The 20430-nt window shown below is 44.8% G+C and overlaps 1 protein-coding gene across 5 annotated transcripts in view; it reads right to left on the bottom strand.

Annotated features, from left to right (window-relative positions):
* The window catches only part of POLA2 (DNA polymerase alpha 2, accessory subunit), a 45031-nt gene extending 25471 nt beyond the window's left edge, over positions 1-19560 (bottom strand). For 4 of the 5 annotated variants that reach the window (XM_048856018.2, XM_048856017.2, XM_048856021.2 and 1 more), the window contains exons 1-11: positions 19325-19481; positions 18534-18661; positions 17459-17544; positions 16262-16319; positions 15498-15604; positions 13262-13455; positions 11288-11376; positions 9854-10009; positions 9151-9213; positions 7214-7256; positions 5534-5658 (exon numbers count right to left, since the gene is read on the bottom strand). In XM_048856018.2, the coding sequence (XP_048711975.1) occupies positions 5534-5658; positions 7214-7256; positions 9151-9213; positions 9854-10009; positions 11288-11376; positions 13262-13455; positions 15498-15604; positions 16262-16319; positions 17459-17544; positions 18534-18661; positions 19325-19409 (1134 nt within the window). In that variant the 5' untranslated portion in view covers positions 19410-19481. The other variant, XM_075130421.1, reaches the window with a different exon arrangement.
* Positions 19561-20430: the final 870 nt, after the last annotated feature.

Raw genomic sequence — 20430 nt, forward strand, 5'->3', positions numbered from 1 at the left:
GAGATGCAGTCACTCCTGTCTTTAGGGACAGTGGAGGAGGTTCCTCAGGAGCACAGGGGGCGAAGGCTTTTATTCCCGGTATTTCCTATACCAAAAGCCAAAAGGTGGCCTCAGGCCCATCCTGGACCTACGAGAACTCAACAAGTTTGTGAAGAAACTCAAGTTCCGCATGGTCTCTCTGGCCTCCATCATTCCCTCATTGGATCCAGAAGATTGGTATGTTGCCCTCGACCTGAAGGATGCATACTTTCATATCGATCATCCAACTCCACAGGAAGTACCCCAGGTTTGTGGTGAACAACACCCACTACCAATTTACAGTCCTCCCGTTTGGCTCATCAGCAGCACCTCATGTTTTCATCAAGTGCATGGCAGTCGCTGCGTTTCAGTACAGGTGTTTCCTTAACTCGACAACTGGCTGATCAAGAGCTGCTCCAAGACCCAAGTAGAAGCTCAGGTCAGATTCATCAGAGCCACCTTTGACAACCTGGGTCTCCTTCTAAAGGAAGCGAAATTGACTGTCCTCCATCCAGAGAATAGAATTTATAGGGGCAACATTGGACTCGACCCAGGCCAGGACATGCCTGCTGCAAGCGAGGTTTCAGGCCCTGACCGATATGATTCGAGGCTCAGTTTCCCACCACCACAGCAAGGAACTGCCTGAAGCTTCTCGGACACATGGCTGCCTGTACCTACGTGGTGCAGCATGCCAGACTCAGGCTTCAACCTCTTCATGGCTTGCGATAGTGTACCGCCTGGCCAGGGACAGCTTGGACAGGATCATGACCCTGCCTCGCCTGGTCCTTGACTCCCTCCTATAGTGGCTCAACCCTCAGGAAGTATGCTCAGGGATCCCCTTCGCCAGTCTGCAGCCGTCTCTGTCGCTAGTGATGGACGCATCAGACTTAGGCTGGGGAGCACATCTGGGAGACCGCAGGACTCAGGGTCTCTGATATCAGGCAGATCTGGCTCTTCACATCAACGCCAGAGAACAGAGAGCAGTGCGCCTGGTGTTCCAGACCTTCCGGGCATACACATTGTCCCGTTAAGTATTAGTCATGAGAGGCAACACCACGGCAATGTTTTATATCAACAAACAGGGGGGTGAATGCTCCTCTCCCCTGTGCCAGAAAGCCCTCATGCTGTGGGACTTCTGTGTAGAACATTCAATACACCTGCAAGCGTTGTACCTCCCTGGGGTACAGAATGAGCTGGCGGACCACCTCAGCAGGTCGTTTCACGGCCACAAGTGGCCCCTTCATCCGGACGTCATGATTTCAATCTTCCAGAGGTGGGGCTTTCCCAGATAGACCTATTCGCCACGCGATACATCGGGAAGTGCCAGCAATTCTACTCCTTCCAAAAAAATCACAGCTAGGGCTCCAGCGTGGACACATTTCTCCTCCATTGGGGAGGTTATCTCCTATATGCCTTTCCACCCATACCATTAGTTCACAAGGGACTCCTCAAGATCCGGAGAGAACAAGCTCAGGTCATATTAATAGCACCAGCCTGGCCCCGTCAGCACTGGTACATATCTCTCCTACCCTGCCGCTCTTCCTGGACCTTCTGAAACAAGATCATGGTTGTCTTCAACATCTGAACCTCGAGTTGCTTCACCTCACGGCATAGAAGCTCCATGGTTGAACCCGATTACGCTTTCCTGTTCAGGCCAGGTTAAACAGGTCTTTCTTGGCAGCAGAAAACCCTCTACGAGAGCCACATACCTTGCCAAGTGGAAGAGATTTTTAACCTGGTCGGTGCAGCGCTATTTGTCCCCAACACTAGCATCAGTGCTGCTTATTCTGGACTACCTCCTCCATCTGAAGCAGCAGGGGCTTTCGTTACTGCCAATAAGAGTGCACTTGGCTGCCATCTCGGCCTTTCACCCAGGTGAGGAGGGTCGCTCTGTGTTTGCTAACCCGATAGTCAGCCAGTTCTTAAAAGGGCTTGACTGGCTATACCCTAACGTCCATCAGCCTGTCCTGATCTGGGACCTCAACCTGGTCCTTTCTAGACTCATGGGACCACCTTTTGAGCCCTTGGTGATGTGCTCCCTGCTCTACCTCTCTTACAAGGTGGCGTTCCTGGTGGCAATAACTTCGGCTAGGAGGGTGTCTGAACTCAAGGCCCTAGCCTCAGAGTCCCCTTATACCGTGTTCTATAAGGACAAGGTGCAGCTCAGGCCTCACCCTGCTTTCCTCCTGAAAGTTGTGTCGCAGTTTCACATTAACCAGGACATCTTTGTCCCGGTGTTCTACCCTAAGCCACATTCCAGCGGCAGGGAGCAGACTCCGTTCACTAGATGTCCGCAGAGCACTAGCCTTTTACATTGAGAGAACAAAGTCGTTCAGAAAAATCGGTCCAGTTATTCATGGCGGTGGCAGACAGAATGGAAGGCCTATCCATGCCATCACAATGCATTTAGAAGTGGATCACTTCCTGTATCTGTGAGTGCTACAATCTGGCGGGAGTTCCTGCACCCCCGATCGCTGCGCACTCCACCAGGGCACAGGCTTCATCAACAGTGTTCCTGGCACAGTTCCCTACTCAGGAAATCTGCAGAGCAGCGACATGGTCCTCCATCCACCCTTTCACCAACCGTTATGTGATTACGCAGCAGGCCTGAGATGACACGGTCTTTGGTAGAGCGGTGCTCCAATCAGTGGATGACTCTGACCCCACCTCCTGAACTCGGGCTTGGGAGTCACCTGATTGGAATTGACATGAACAAGCACTCGAAGAAGAAAAAATGGTTCCTCACCTTCTCGTAACTGTTGTTTGTCGAGATGTGTTGTTCATGTCCATTCCAATACCCACCCTCCTACCTCTCTGTCGGAGTAGCTGGCAAGAAGGAACATGGGGTGGGTGGGGGGGAAGGGTCGGCACAGCTCTATATTGGGTGCCATGAAGACGCGACTCCAGGGGGCACCCAGGCTGACCCTACAGTTGCTGCTAGGGGAAAAATCTTCCGGCCACCGTGCACGTGTGTGCACACACAAACTGATTGGAATGGACATGAACAACACATCTCGAAGAACAGTTACAAGAAGATGAGTAACTGTTTTTTTCAAGGTGCCTTTCACCTTTTCTGAATAGAAGGGTAAATCACTGACTCCCAAGGGAATTTAATAACTGCCTGTATTTGCTGTACACTCTCACAGAGATTGTGAGGCTATGGGTAACTTTACGTAGTTACATACAGAAACTGGGCTTCATTTTTGGTTTAAATTCATTATGCATTTTTTAAAAAAATATATATAAAATGAGATTACCTAACATAAAAATGTTACTGCAACCAGCCTCTTCTGGGCAAACACAGGTTGGTTTTGAAGTCACACTAGGACCTCTAGTGGGCTATCCGATAAACCCTATCCCTTGTGTGGTACATAATCTAAAAGCTCTTCGGTTCACAGCTAGTCTTGTTTAGAATTCAATTTAAAGAAAATCAAAGAAGAGGCAACATGGGCTAATGGATAGAGCACTGGCCTAGCAGTCAGGAGACCCAAGCTCTATTCCCAGCTCTGCTACTGTGTGAACGTGGGCAAGTCACTTCCCCTCTCTCTGCCTGTTTCACCTCCCTTTCTTTATTTGTCTTGCCTATTCAGAGCAGGGACTGTCTCACTGTATCTGTGCAACACCTTGGACAAGAAGGCCTCGAACTCAGTTGGGGCTCTAGGATATACTATAATACAAAAGCTTCCTCTTAATACTACTGTGCACTTAACTCAGTAACTTACAGGAGTGAGTGTATTTCTCTCTCAGATGGAGAAGCCTGAGACACTCAGACTTTCCCAAGGCCACAGAACAAGACAGTGGCAGAAACAGAGTCTCTGGACAGATCAGCTTGAGAGGTCCTAGAATCTGAACTGTTATAGACCTCACACACTTTGGAATGAGCTTCCTCTGCCCCAAGGAAGTATGTAAACCATTAATCAGTGTCTCTGCCTCCATGCCCAATCCAGAGAGGATGCCAACATATTACAGCTCAGTTAGAGACAGATTCACATCCTTTATGGATTGGGCACAGAGAAAGGCATGTACTAACTCTAGGTGGCACTCACTCTAGGGCTATTCCTGTCAACCAAGAAGATGTGCACATTACAGCAAGGTAGGCATTTGCATCAGGGAATTCAAAACTTCACATGGAGATAAAAAAGCATTCATATATTATGGGCCTTGTAAGAGGACTTGCAGCAATAAGCTTTGACCAAGAATGGTCATCTTGCTTTTGGATTGTAGCCTAATTGATCACAGCTGAATTTTCACATCATTTTTTAAGCCTAGTATTTTTGAATGGAAACAGTTTTCAGCTACATGTTATAGCATTTAGTTACAAAGCAACGGCATAAAAAAGGGAAATAAAACCAAGGTCCTGAAAGCCCATGTTCATTAAATATCCCATGGCACTTTTCATAAGAGCATTAACCCCAGTGTCCTGGCCAAACTCCAGCTTTGAGTAATTCCATTCTGCCTCCTTCAATTCCCCACCTGCAATTTTAATTAAATATGGGAATCTTCCTCTTTTCTAGTCCTTAACAGTTATGTTGTGTTGCTATGCAGTCAAACAGCTGCAATGATTCTCAGAGGATTTGTGCTTTAGAATCCTATTATTATGGACCAAGGCCACAACTGGAATCAGGACCTCATTGTGCTAAGAACTGTACAAACATACAGGAAGACACAGACACTGCTCTGCAATGCTTACATTCTAAAGCCCCAATCCTGCAAAAAAAGTTATGCACACGCTTAACTTAAAGCATATGAACAATTCCCTTGATTTCACTGGCACTACTCACATGCCTAGAGCTAAGCACCTTCGTGCTTTATCTCATCCTGCCCCTCACACTGAGAGGAACTCCCGCAAAACATCTACAAAACTACCTCATTATCCTCCTTCAAAACCCTCCTCAAGATCTCTGTTCTGTGATGCCTATAAAAAAAAAAGTGACAATAGTTAGGCTGCTGGCGTGCTGAGATCACAGCCTAGTATGCTGGCCAATATTGTCTCATTGTTTCCTTGTACTCCCCTGTCTGTCTGTATCCATCTGTTGCGTGTGGTCTTATACTTGCAGTTTAAGCTCCTTAGTGCAGGGACCATCTTTTTGTTCTGTTTGTACAGCACTTAGTGCAGTTGGGGGCCTTGGTCCATGACTAGAACGCCTAGGTGCTATAGTAATACAAATAATAATAAAATATGCTTAAGTTTTTGAGAGATCAGAATGTAATTGACGACCAGATGTAGTAAGTGTAACGGTTGGAGGTAGAGGAGAACAGGCCCTACATAAACATAAGAAATATTTCAGAATAATTACTACAGCAAAAGCCATTTCTCAGGAGACCCCTAGTTGGGACCGCAGCCCTTGTTCTGCCAGGAACTCCATGTGGGAAGGCCCCTGTATGGAACCCCATTGAAGTCAATGGGCTCCATGCTGGGCAGGTGTCCATCTGCATAGAACTCATTGCAGGATCCAAATCCAAACATGCAACTCTTCTTCTGAATAACCCAAAAGGAATAAATCTTCTCTCTTACCAGGATGCAGACATCTGGCTTGTCTTTGTTGATAATATCAATCAGATCCAACATAGGGTCATAGGTGATGCTGTCGGAAGTTGTGTAGGGCCCACAAGCAAACAAGACCATTTGCAGCTCCAAATCTAAAATGTATTACAACAGTTTTAGCACAAGTTTCTAAGCTCCCCCTTTGCCCATAGGGCATCCTCTATCCTGCCATCATACACGTGGGGGATTTCCATTTACCTTTGCTTGGCGCTGTTTGCTCTCTCTAAGATCTTGCTCTCAGATGTTGCACACAGAAGCATCCATCAAATGGAAAGAGAGGCACTGTGATGTGATGTTTAAGATCTGATACACACACACAAGCCCAGTGCTATTTCTTAGCTGTTCAATTTTTCTGGCTGGGGTGTGCAATATAAAAGAGCATCTCCCCACCCTGCCACTTAAAATATTTCTGTTTAGGGTTCTATCCACAGTGATTCTGGATGATTTTAGACCAAAAAACAAACACGAAAAAAAACACTTCTCTTCTTATGCGTCAGATGGTCTTACAAGGGATGCTATCCAGGCAATCGTGTTGTGCCACATCACTGATTGAGGGAAGGAGGATAAAATCCAAGACATTGCTTGTGTTAAGTATTTGCATAAGGAGGATGAGAAGTAGAAGGAAGAGAGACAATTCAGCATCATGAGTGATTCATACTGCCCTGTTTAACTCACCCCCAAGTTTAGCCAGATGATTTACTGTGCAATAAAGATATCAGTACAAGCCAGAGGTTCTCAATGAAGGGGGCACATCAGACTTTGAGGGGGCCCAATGAGCCTTCTTATGGTTCAGTGGTTATGGTAGAAGTGAGGGGCTGGCAAGTTCCAGGTCACAGCACCACTTGGGTGTGGCCTGTCCACCCCTCTGTTATGACCAGGGGGTGGGGGAATGAGCCAAATTTAAATGGGTGGTGTTGCCTTCTGGTGCGCAGGAGGGGAGATGTGGCATCACCTCTCAGGTTTGGCTCGGCCGCGCCTCCATCTGAGAGAGGAGAGACTGGGCCAAATTTGAGTGGGTGCTGTTGTGACTTAGTGTGCTTAAGGGTGGGGGGTATTTTTGTAGTTGGGGGGAGCCTCCAAGTGCTAAACTGGGCAGTGCTAAAGTGGGGCGTGGTTCAAGGCAGGTTGAGACTCTCTGATACAGAAATACTGGAGAGGTCAAGAGTGACTCCTTAGCATGTTATGATCTGATCATTTTTCCTCTGATTCCCTCCCCAATTGCCCTTCCAACAGATAGAAAGCTGCTGAAATATCTATATATATATCTGGGCGCATCTTAAAAAATTCTAACTAAAGGCCTTTGGTTGGGTTTAAGCCAGCCCCTGAAATTAATTCAATTTTTCATGACATTCTCAGTGCAGAGTCAGAACACAGGAGATTATTTTAACAGATCACTGGGATTGGATCCAAGAACAATCCCACAATAGACCTATTAAAAAAATAGGAAGCTATGCCCAGTAAAGAGTACGTAATGATGCTTTTAAAGTTTAACGTGTACCAGATCTGAGAAACTGCACTAGCTGCAGTTTGTGCTGTTGAGTGTGTATCTGTCTAATTCTCTAAAGAACCAGTATGCAAAGCTAACCTTGATTTTCTAAGCTGGGGGGGATGGTGGGGGAGGGAGAAATCTTTAAAAATAATTGAACTCACCTTCAACTTGCTCTGTAGATTGGTAGAAAGGAAGAGGCACCCCCTGAAGAGAAAGAATACTTGAAAATCATTGCAAGCAAAGGGAATAATTGCACATGGCCAAATTCTATTCTCAGCAACACCAATATAAACCCACAGCAGGATTTGGTCCATAGGCTCTACATGAAAGACATTTATTCCATCCCTGCAGGAGTGAGGAGAAAGTTTGATTTGATTAACTAATAGGGACAAATACATTCTTGGGTGATTATCACATGCCTCTGTGGTACCGTGAAACACAAGATCATAGGGCAAGTGACCTCAACCACCTGTGATGTGCATTAAGCTCTATAAATCTACTACCCACAGGGGCTTAGTGAGATTAAAAAATGGGGGGGGGGGGGTCAGCCTCATGCATTAGTGATAGATATCACATTGCTGCAGCAGCCATCCAAAAACTATACATCCCCAAAGGAGCACTTAGATAGCCTCAGACAAACCCTGTGATACTTAGTGAGATGCATTTACTTAAGAGGTCTTTGCAAGATGTCTAAGTCATGGAATAAAGATGAAGTCTAACCACCCCTGCTGCATGTGCACAAACAGGTGGATGGATGCTTGCTAAGGAAGTAAAGTTAGATTGCTGTTTTTTGGTTTGTAGATTTCAAGGAACATCAGCACTACAGGAGATGTTTGGGAATCAGAATGTGGAGCTTGGGGAATATCATTGGCCTATTAGAATCAGCATTGAAACTGAACAGAAAGTATTCCCTTCTGCGCTCTTTAGTTTAAAAGAGCCCTGTTTTATTGACTTTGCAAGACCTATTTACTCAAGCACTATCAAAGGTGATGGGACTCCTAGTGAGTTGTGGATAATCTTTCTAGCAGTTTGATTTCTGGATGCCACATTAGTAAGTGTTGTATTTTCTGATGTTCTAGGGTGTCAACATATCTAACACCTAGCGATACACAGATGCAACAAACCTGACACAAAAGATGTACACTGAAAAACAAATCTTGGCCTAAATTTTTCAAAAGTCCCTCACAATGTGGGGGGATCCAACCTAAGGCACAATAAAGGGGCCCAGTTTTCAGGAAGTGGGTGCTAAGCACCTTTTGAAAGCCAGGCTTCTTTAAACGTATCATGTTGGGGACTCAAAAATAGAGGCCCCAAAGTCATTACCTACTTTTGACAGTTTAGACCCATGTTTTAACAGATGTGCCTCACAAATGGTAAGATTAACTTGCACGCAGTACAAGTTACTTAGATAGACAAGACTAACTCCTTTTCCAGAAGGGTTAATTATTTAATCATTCAGAATTATTTCACAATTAAATTGTTTGATCATCCAACTATAAAAATCGCTTGTAAGCATATGCACCAAGTTTCTAATCTGCCCGGGGGTGCTCCCCCTGGCTCTGTCCCAGGCCCCACCCCCACTTCACCCCTTCCCCTGAGCACATCCAGCTCTCGTTCCTCCCCTCTCCCCCCATAGCACCTCCTGCATATTGCGGAACAGCTGATCGTGGCAGGTGGGAGGCGCTGGGGGGTAGCAGGAGGCGTTGATGGGGGGCTGCCGGTGGGTGCTAAGAACCTACCCTTTTTTTTTTTCCTGTGGTGCTCTAGCCTTGGAGCATCCATGGAGTCGGCGCCTATGTTTGTAAGATTTCAGAGGAACAGCCGTGTTAGTCTGTATTCGCAAAAAGAAAAGGAGTACTTGTGGCACCTTAGAGACTAACCAATTTATTTGAGCATGAGCTTTCGTGAGCTACAGCTCATGCTCAAATAAATTGGTTAGTCTCTAAGGTGCCACAAGTACTCCTTTTCTTTTTATGTTTGTAAGAACAGAGAAGCCAGTTTCTGGGAAAAAGTTCTAGACCTGCTCCTGATGTTTCATTGACAGCACAAAGACATGGGAAGAGTAGAAAAGGATTTGTGCTTAGTTGGATTTACTCACCTCATACAGCTTAGATGCAACCAGTTTACCACCCGTACTGTTAATACTCTCCATCACCACAACCTGGAAAACAGTTAAATAGAAGAAATCCATGACACCAGGGTGACTGCTTATTCAGACTCAGGAAAGGGCTAGGCTATCAGTAATACCTAGCTTTTATTTAGTATTTTCTTCAGTAGATTGCAAAGCATTTTACAAAAGAGATCAATATCATTAGCCCCATTTTACAGAGGGAAAACTGAGGCACTGAGAGGGGTCATGACTTGCCCAAGGTCACCTGATAGGCCAGTGGCATAGCCAGGCATAGTATCCAAGTCCCCAATCCAGTGTTGTATCTATTCTGCCAAAATGGTTTTATTAGAAGGGAATATATTTCTGCCTATCCCCCTAGTAGTAATAATAAGACCTTGGCTATTATTTTTTCATATTCAGATCTCAAAGTGCTTTACAAAACAAAGTAAGCATCATCCCCATTTTAAAGATGGATAAACTGAGTCACAGAGACTAAATAATTTTCAAAGTTATCCAGATTCCACGGAAACTCATTAGGCTCCTTTGACAATTCTAACCATCCGCACCCAGCATTCTAGAAATCAAGACTCAAACCTTGAAAACTCTCTTATATAATTCCTGCATCTCAAAGTAATGGACAGATTTGCTAGCCCCTTCTGCCCCCAGCAATATGCCCTGTCCAACACCTCACCTGTCCTGGAAAGAGGGAGTATTCTTTCAGTTCTGATAAATCCACAGGAACTTGCCCTCCTGAAGAGTGTTCTCGATCCCCTTCTAGAATGACTGACTTGGCATTCAGTTTTCCATTGCTGTCACAGGCAATCTGTCCCAGCACAGTGACCGGTTCCTACAGAACAAAAAGCATAGAATGATCTTAGCCAAAGGGACCTTACTGCACAAATTCATCTCCCATGCAAGACAGCAGTCTCAGAAGCTCCACAAATTTCCAGTGCCTTAAAAACTAAGCTGAATCCCAGGACAAGGAAGAGACCCCTCAGCCCTAATTTTCAGGCCCAATTTTTGACCTGCAATAAACTATCCTAACAATGGACTTCTGGGGAAGAGAAATAAAGTTCTCTCTCAATGAATCAGTTGTGGATGCAACTCATTGCAGACACAAATTTTTACCGTAGTTTGCAAATCAGGCCCGTTTTTGCTGGGCCAATTTGGCTTAAGGAGGCGGCAGTGCAAACCAAGCAAATTGATGCATGGTCACAGTTGTATCTAAAGTACTTACATGTATCTCAATACTGTAGTATCTGAGAAGCTCACAATATTTAAGGCATTTATCCTCATTACACCCTGGTATGGTATACAAATCACTATTATTCCACTGTACAGATGGGGAACTAAGGCATGCAAAGATTAAGTGACTTCCCAAGGTCATACAGGGAGTCTGTTGGGCAAGCAGGGAATTGAACCCAGGTCTCTAAGTCTCAGGCCAGTGCCCTAAACACTAGACCATCTGTCCTCTCAGCTGGAACTCTTTTGGACTGTTCAGGTTGTGCAAGTCTGCTATGCTGCTCTCCACATCCTACAGACATCCTCACATGCTCCAGCTGGTCTTCTGGCTCTGTCCCCTCAGACGGTTCCAACATACTGCTGACTTTCTGGCTATTGGTTCTCCTTGTATGTAAAAGATGGAGTCTACTTAAGCCTAATTTATATGGATAACTAACATCCATTGTTACATAAGACAGGAAGTTTAGAAGGAATTTAAGCCCTCCTGCCTAAAGGCATATGCCAGTGCATAAATAACAGGCATGTGGAAGGTCCCCGATAGGAGTAATTCCATTGTTGTCTTCTTTGATGTTTCTTATACCTTCCTCTAAAGCATCTGGTATTGGCCACTGTCAGAGACAGGATATTGGGCTACGCAGACCCCGATCTGATCCAGTCTGGCAAGACTTCTATTCTTATAAGTTTCCTTGAGAATAACGAAGGAGAGAGTAACTACACAACATGCTACTGACCAACAGTCTCAAAGGTGCAACTTCTATATATCCTGCAATATTTAATGGAAAAATCACTGCCAATGCAATGTAGTGACAGACAAAGAAATAACAACAGAAGAGACTTGCAAACACACCCACTTATGAAAAAGCTCCTGAGATGCAGTGCTTACCTGTGCAGGGACTAACACAGAAGTGAACTCCTCGATCTTGTAATGTTTCTTCAGTGCATCCCCAAGTTCTTCTATCTTCCAGGACAGTACTAAAATCATAAAACAGTGTAAGAACATTTAAGATTTCTGCAGAAACAAGCAGACAGAACATGAAGTCAGGAGCCAATTTAAAATAGAGTTTGTCTTTCAGGATCCAAGGTACTTATCTGCCCCCCACCACCACGAGGGAACCCAAGTGTCTCACAAATTTTTAACATATTCATACTCACATTACCCCATGTAAGGTAGGGAAGTGCTGTTATCCCCATTTTATAGATGGGGAACCGAGGCACAGAGAGACTAAATGATTTACCTAAGATCACACAGGAAGTCCATGGTGGAGCAGGGAATTGCACCCAGGTCTCCAAAGTCCGAGGATCGCACCTTATCCTACTGCCTTAACAAAATTCCATAACTCCCCTATCTCCATATACCCCATTAGTCACCAATGTCTGATACTACTCTAAAGCAGAAGAAAGTACTCTGCCTAACCAGCAAGGGAACAGCTGGACTCATGGATAGTGATTTCTTGAGATCAGGAAAGGCAAACTTAATTGCCTACTTTAACTGGAGGTCAAATGCCATCTTTGAATAGTATGAAGTACCTGGATCATTCCATATGAACATGTTGAACAGTACAGAAAATGTTAATCGGGGGGCTCCTAATTACCCTCTCTCATAACAAAAGCAAAGAGGCAGTCAATGAAATTGGAAGGCAGCAAATTTAAAACACACATAAAATAAATAGGTTTCAGAGTAGCAGCCATGTTAGTCTGTATCCGCAAAAAGAAAAGGAATACTTGTGGCACCTTAGAGACAAACAAATTTATTTGAGCATAAGCTTTCGTGAGCTACAGTTAGTCAGTCTGTGGAAATACAGCTACAAGAATTTAGTAGGATTCAGCATTTATACGGACAAGACTATCCACAGTTCCATTAAAGAGGGTTGGGGCAGAGTGGGGGCGGGGGAGAGAAGAAGGAAAATAAACCCACTTGCTTCAAAGCTTGAGCCAACTTCCAACCTGCCCTATGGGCAGGTTATTCCATAACTGACCACCTCAAGTTTCTTGCAGCTTCCACAGAAGCACCTAGCACTGTTCAATATCTTGTGTCCTAAACAAAATGCTGCCCTGAACCAGTTTTGGAATTCCTATTTATAGGGGCAAACCAAATCTCTTGTTGTCTCACTAAATTATTGGCTTGATTTTCAGTGATGCTGAGTTCCCACATCCTGAATTCAGTGGAAGCTGTAGATGGTCAGCACCTCCAAATACAAGACCTGATTTTCAGTCAGTCAATCACGGTAGTATCAGAGCTCCTTCCACACAAAAATTAAATGCAAAAGTGAAGTTTATAGCAGACTTCATGGCACTGCTCCCTTTTCAAGGTCTCATTTGTGTGTGGGGGGTGTTTTTTTTTTTGGTGGTCTGTTGGTTGGGGTTTGGATACAAAGGGGTGTCAGTTTTTTGCATGCTATTCTTATGGCGGAAAGGGTTTTGCAGCATTTTCTAAATGTAGTCAGGGCCCAGACTCGCCTGATCCCCTCGAGAAGTTTGCTCCATAGCTGGATCTCCTTATCCAAAAATGCACTGCCCCAGTTCTCACATTCTTCATCTTGTGCTTTGTAGTCTGTATTGTCCCAGAGGAGGGCAGCTGTCATGGCGGTTCATAGAGCAAAATTTGCTATTTGATCTCACTGGGGGTTCACCCATTAATTGCTTTGCTCAGACTGGCATCGGAAGCTAACTGGGAGCCAGTGGAGGGACTAGGACACAGGCCTGATGTGCTCACAGCAGCCTTCACAATGTTCACCAGAACAGAGTTTTCATTGGGAAGAAGCTTCTGGCTTCTCTAGTTAGTAAAGATGTTAAGAGCCGAAGCGTAAGGTACCATAAGTCTTTAGGGGTTCTTACATACAAAAAATCTTTAAGGTACCTTCCCGGATGTCATGAAACTTTTGGAACATGAATTTGTAACTCTTGGTTAGCGACTGTTCTGGTGGACCAAAGAGCTTCACACTTGATCCGTGGCCTCCTTTTCCACTCCAGGATGTGCCCTGCACAGAGCCAAATGAGGTTACCACCTCACCTCGGTTGCTCCGGGAGCCATACTTCTGAGAGGGAGTAGCACTGCATGGAGGGAAGAAAAGGAATTGTGAAAAGTGACTTGATCTCATTTGACTTTAAAAGCAACAAATCTAGTACAAGTTAGACCAAGCCTTCTGTAACATGGGTTTATTCAGATATCTAATGGCTTAGATATAGAGACGACTTCTTCTGCCACAGAAATTTAGCCACCTTTTGGGTGGGATGTGGCAGCTGTTTAACACAGCATAACAATACAATACAATGGTTTAGAACAAGAATAATCTTGTATCCACATGAAACTGCAGGGGGAGTTTTAAGCAGGCAAGAATATAGGTACCCAAATTGGAATTTAACCAGATGATGGGATTATTGTCACTAACGCTTACAAAGAAAAAAGCTTCAACACAAACAAACCATAACTCAGGGGGCTCTTCAATTGCTAAGTGGTTGAGGCACTGGTAGCAAGTTTCTCTTTTCACCTGTGCCTTTCCTACTAACCATAGGCATGTGCAAGTATCAGGATTCCCAGAAACTGTCCTGGGCCAGCAGCTTGTTGAAGTCTTTCCTGCTATACTCTGGGTGTCTCTTAGATAGCAGTAGTCTAACCTGTCAGTAGTTTCTGCCCACCCAAACCCAGTAGTGGTAGATCTTTGTCTCTACTCTGTTGGCTGTCTTTGGGAGGGGAAAGCAGAGACATCTCTGATCAGATAGCGTCCCACAGTTGTCAGTCATTTCAGAAGAAGGATTGTCCAGTGGGTAGGGAACCAGTTTAGGACTTGGGAAGACATGGATTTAATTCCTGCCCCACCACAGAGTCCCTGTGTGACCTTGAGAGAGAGAGAAAAAAAAAAGTCACTTAGCCTAAGCTCCCCATCATTAAATAGGGGATAATAGCACTGCCTCACCTCACAGGGGAGTTGTGAGGTGATTTCATACTAGTGATAGGGACCATATACGTGGTTAAAACAGACAGACAGATCTGCTCCCTGACTTACTCTAGCTTTGCCCCCATGTCATCAGATTAGCATACACCGTGAGACTGGGAAGGCAGTGTGGATTAGGGCACCAAACCAGGACTCAGGAGACCTGGGTTTTACCCCCAAATTCTGCCACTGACCGCCTTTGTGAGCTTGGGCAAGTCACTTTGCCCATTTCTCTCTCTCTCACCCTTCATCTGTCATGTCTAAGTAGCTCTCTGGGGCAGGGATTCTCTCACTATGTTTGTAGAGTGCCTATCACAATAGGGTCCCCAACCTTAGGTGCAGCCTCTAAGTACTACCGCATAGTTATTAATAATCTGTGTCCATCACCAATAGGGTTGTGAAGACAGGAAAGATTCATAGATTTTAAGGCCTGAAGGGACCATTATGATCATCTAGTCTGACCTCCTGTGTAGTACAAGCCAGAGAACCTCATCCAATAATTTTTGCATCAAACCCATAAATTCTGCTTGAGCTACAGCATATTTGTTAGAAAAAATATCTAGTTTTGATTTAAGGATTTCAAGGGATGGAGAATCCACCACATCCATAGCTAAATTGTTGCAACAATGAATTACTCTCATTGTTGCAAATTTGCACCTGTTTCTAGCCTGAATTTGTCTAGCTTCAGTTTTCAGTAAGTGGATCTCATTCTGCTAAATTAAAGAGCTGCCTACTATCCAAAAATCTCTTCCCCATGTACATACTTGAGGACTGTGACCAAGAGTTTTGCGTAAAATAAAAAGATTGAACTTAAGTTTCTCACTTTAAGGTATGTTTTCTAGACAGCAAATAATTATTGTGGCTCTTTTTTTTAAACTCTTCCCAATTTTTCAAAATCTTTTTGAATGTGAACACCAGAACTGGATGTTATGATCCAATAATGGTCTCACTAATGCCACACACAGAGGTAATACCACTTCCCTACTCCTGCTTGGTATTCCCCTGCTTATACAAGAGGAAATTCAGTTTCTAGTTTCAAATGTCTTGAGGCTTTAGCTTCAAAATTCAGCCACAATTTAAACCACATTCAAAGATAGTGTGAGGAGGAGTCAGGGAGCTGCTAAAAGAGCCAACTCAAGTGGGAGACCAATAATACCACACCTTGGTGAGAAGCTGTTTGGAGAGAAAAGCAGGTGGGGGCTACGGGTGGATAAAGTCCTTTTAGACCGTGGATTTTCTGGTGTCGTTATGTTCCGTTTCTGAGAGCCCTACAATACAGGAAGAACAGATGCGTCAGTCTTTCCCAGACTATTTTGAAATTCAATTGAGGGTTTTACACATATGCCATTTTCTCTCAGCTACTACTCCTCAGGAGACCCATGAGAGGGCCTTATTCTCCACTGCAATGCACCTTGTGTAGTCATTTAGATCAATACCATGTAAAATGGGTGTAAAATGCTGCCAAAACAGATTAGTAGGGCAACAAAGAATTAGGCCTATGACTTTTAAAGTGACACAGGCCCCGATCCTGCAATAACATTTGCACAGATGGACCCCTGCACCCATACCAAATTCAAAGCGGTATGCAGAAGTCATTGCTGGACTGGGGCTTTATTCCTTAAAAATAACCCTGCAACAATCATGAAAACTGTCCAGCCCAGCCACAAGATCTATCTTCCCTCCCTTACCCTGATGAAAGGGAAACAATATTTAAATCACACATCCAAAGAAAGAAAATTGTGCTCACCCCAGATAAGAAAGTAAATCTTTGCTTGCATTAAGACAGATGAAATAGCAAACAAACAGTAACACTTTCACATATGCCCCAAAGCCTTAAAATTCCACCCAGCTTCCAACATCTCAGAGGAGAATGGAGCTGGGTAGCTCTGCTTGGAACAGAAACGTACAGAACACTATATACTTACCTTTGACGGTGTTGTGTAGGCATCTAAGAGGTTCTCTTCTTCCTCCTCTACGTCAATGCTAACAAATATTAGTCACGGAAGAGAACAGAGTAGCATCTACTGAAATATAGGGTTTGACCATTTGTTGCCCTGCATCTTTACTCAGTCGTTTGCAAAATCCTATGGTTCTGTCTTGGAAGCATGTTGCCCTACACACGTGCATCCATTTACACTAGTGCAATGGAGAATCTGGTCCATAAATTTCAATTAAAGTGCTTAAAAACAAACAAAGACATTATAGAGGTAAAACTATCTTTAGAGGGCTATTGCCCTTCTTGTAAAACAGAGATCACAAGATTTTTGCCAAGCACTAAAAAATCATTCTTGATGGATTCCATTCCATTGATGGATAGGAAGTATCCCAGGATGCCTAAGGTATCTGAAAAGTTTGCAGTTCTGGGAGCAATTTAAGATATTGACAAGAAATATTACACTAAAGGAATACATTTTCCAACCCTAAAGTTAACTGCTTTCTCCCATCCTGCTCTTTTATGCATGGAGAAGCCTCTTCAAAATCCAATTCTGCCATAACCACAGGAGACTGCCAGCTGATCTTGTCTACATAGTTTTTGTCCCAGCAGAACTATATCAGTTATCTTAAATTACACTGTAGGCTCTTTGGGGTATCTTCCTAAATTTTGTACAGTGTCAAGCACAGAGGAGCCCAGTACAAACACTGACTCTTTAGCAGTTTCTTCTGGTGTTGCAGAGTAAGTTGTTACTTATCTTTCACCTAATGCTAGGAGAACATTAATATTAAAAATCTTTACTAGAGAAAGTTGACTATCATCATAGCATCGGAGACTCTCACAATCTTTAATGCAACATACACCTGCAAGGTAGGGCAGTGCTATTGTCCTCAATTTCCAGATAGGGAAATGAGGCTCACAGAAACTAAGTGACTTGCCTATGGTCACAAAGAAAGTCTGCAGCATAGCAGGTAATTGAACCGGTCTCCAGAGTTCCAGGCTAGCACCCTAATCACTGAATGAACCACCCTTCCTCTCTTGAGTAACAGATTACAAGGAATTAATTACATGTAAGCTATGCTATAGAACAATACCAAAGTACAGGCTGAATCAAGAAAGTCAGCTAAAAAAGGACTTATTTTGCCTTTTTATTTAGAAGTCCTGATATTAAACAAATAGAGAAGGATACAGTCCCTGAATGGTGTTGATATCCTTGATTCCGGAGTATCTGTTGTCCTTTTTCTGATGAGCTTTAGTAACTCTTTTGTTGAGTACCTGAGGAACAATGAAAGTCCAAGACTACTTCAAGCTGTACACATAACTTGATTATATAGCACTTTGCATCTCTAAAGATCTTTAGAGATGTTAACCAATTAATCCAACCCGGGGTATTAATCTTCACCACCATTTCACAGATGGAGAAACTGAGGCACAGAGAGATGAAATATCAACCTAGGCCACAGAGAGAAACAGTATCAGAGTTGGATTAGAATTTGGGAGTTCTCAGCCATGAGCTTAAGCCCTCAGACTTCTATTGAAAAATAAGTTTATTTTTTTTTCCCCAAAAGCAATTTGTGATTTTAGAACGTGCTAAAGTGTCTACTGTCTGCTAAAAATATTGCATAGATAGGGACCTGTATATTGGATCCCCCAATCTTATCAACCTAGAAAGCAGTTTCTTTTCCTGCTTTAAAAGTGACGGAGTGTCTCAAAATATTAAGCTTTCCTTTCTCCCACTCTCTGAATATTTTTATCTGTTTAGATTGTTTGCTTTTCAGAGCGGGAACTTGCTAACTGTGCATATATAGGCCACATCATCATAGGACTGTGGTTCTCAGTTGGGACCTTTAGGTGTTCCTATAATACAGGAAATAATCTTCAGAGCAGCAAGAAGCCAAATCACCATACTCTATTATACCTATATTTAGGGCAAGGGCTGGTTTGAATTTGTTTCACTCTTGGTAGATTTGTTTTAATTATGATAAAATTATATTAAAGAAAGTGTTTCTAGACAACACGTTCTAAAACTGCACCATGTACAAGGCAAGTTGTACGTTAGCTGTGCCTGCAGGCACAGGTCTCATAATGCCCAGCTATGTTTCAAGTTGATCTGCTGGTATATACATGCCTCATCTACACCAGAGTGTAGGAATTTAGTGCTAGCTATACGTTCTTCAAAACATGACCTTTCCCCCCAGTCTACACAAAGCAAACTATGCCTCCTCCCAACCCTCTATTAGCTGTTTACTAAACATCATTCTTACTTCATGTTCAAAGACATTCAGAATCTCTACAGTGAGACGAGACGCATCATCTTTAGTTGTAGTGAAGGCAACTAATTCATTAGCCAAGTCACTCTGTGCCAGTCTGTGCGTCATGCATAGTTCAACCACTGTAAGAAGACAGATATTTTATACAGAGTTGAATCACTGATGAATTTACAGATGTCATCTCTCTTACTTTAATAGGCAGACACCACAACTACAGTTGTTTAGCACTGCAGAGGATAGATTACAGTCAAATCACAGTTGTTTCTCGCCATTTTCAGACCAAACAAAAGGGGCACTTCGTCCCACCTCACAGCCTCTGGGGCAGAGCACTTTATCAGCTGGCATCCTTGATACAAACAGCAGCTAGTCCCAAACACTAGTTTCCCCAACGTTAAACACAGGAAGTGGAGCAAAAAGGGACATAAGCGCAGAAGGAAGCAGCGTCCAAAGAGCAAATTATGCCGCTCATCGCTTTTCTGCCTCATACCCCCAAAACCTCTCCTCCAGACCGCCCGCAAGCCCCCTCCCCGCCAGAATTTCAATTTACCCCATCACCTGACTCCCACCACCCCACAGCCCTGTTACCCACCCCCTCCTCACAACCCGCAGGACACAGCCCCACTGGTCCGCTCCCTGAGCCCCCACAACCCCCCTGCACCTGCCCCAGAAGCCCCTCCGCCCTAATTCCTCCCTCAAGCCCCATTCCGGCTCCTGCTACCTCGCCGCACACCCCCACCCCCAGTGCCCCCCTCCTCCTCCCCGGCGGCACGTGCCGCCAGCCTCACGTTTGTCGGGCACCGCCTCCTCTTCGTAGCCCACCCCGAAGACCCTGAGATCCTCCAGCAGCATCTCGACACAGACCGACCCCATTGCCCACCCCCGCCGGCCGGCTGCTGGGACAGAAAGCAAGCGAAAAACCCGCCACCCTCACGACACTTCAGTACTTTACGGCCGCCGTCACCTTGCAGGCTCCAGCCTCCAGCAGCCAAGGGGGCGGGGTCTATTCCGACTGGGCGTGGCTATCTACCCCTGAGCAGCTCATCGGGAGTAGGCGGGGTAGCTGCCTCGGAGATTGCGGCGGACCATGGCTGAGGGGCGTGGCTACACACCCGAGCAGCCTATGCGAAGCCCTAGGCGTGGCTGGAGCCCAGTAGGGGCGGGGCTGTTTTCCCATTTTCGGCTCGCGGGGGAAGGTGGGAGCGGCGAGTGCCAGGGGGAGGCTGGCTCGCGGAGCTCCCCAGAGGGCGGGGCTGGCCTCGCGCTGCCGTTGGTGCTCAGGGAGCGGGCGGGGACCCGGGACAGTTAGGGTCGAGGGTGAGGAGCCTTAGTGAGGGGAGAGTGAGCGAGCTGGGCAGGAGCTTCCTGAGCGGGATGAGATATATTGAGCCTTCCCCATTTCTCCCCCAAAGGTGGAGTTTATATAACCTCTCCCTGAGGGAGAGCGGTCACGAGGCCCCAGGGGGAGCGCTGAAGGGGAAATATATTAAGGGGGGAAGGGTCCTTTGATTAGCAGAGAAGAGAGTAGGGAGAAACAACCCCCTTAAAGGCCTAGTGTACCCTCAATGTTGTGTTGCATGGTGTTAAGCCCAACTATACACATTAAATGATGGGGTCTAAATTAGTTGTTACAACTCAAGAAAGAGATCTTGGAGTCCTTGTGGAGAGTTCTCTGAAAATATCCGCTCAGTGTGTAGCGGCCATCAAAAAAGCAAACAGAATGCTGGGAATCATTAAGAAAGGGAGAGATAACAGGAAAAAAAGATCATGTTGCCTCTATATAAATCCATGGTATGCCCACTTTTTAATACTGTGTTCAGATGTGGTTGCCCCATCACAAAAAAGATATATTGGAAAAAGTTCAGAAAAGGGCAACAAAAATGATCAGGGGTAA

This window comes from Caretta caretta, chromosome 7 (assembly GCF_965140235.1).
Source record: "Caretta caretta isolate rCarCar2 chromosome 7, rCarCar1.hap1, whole genome shotgun sequence".
NCBI classification, from domain to species: Eukaryota; Metazoa; Chordata; order Testudines; family Cheloniidae; genus Caretta; species Caretta caretta.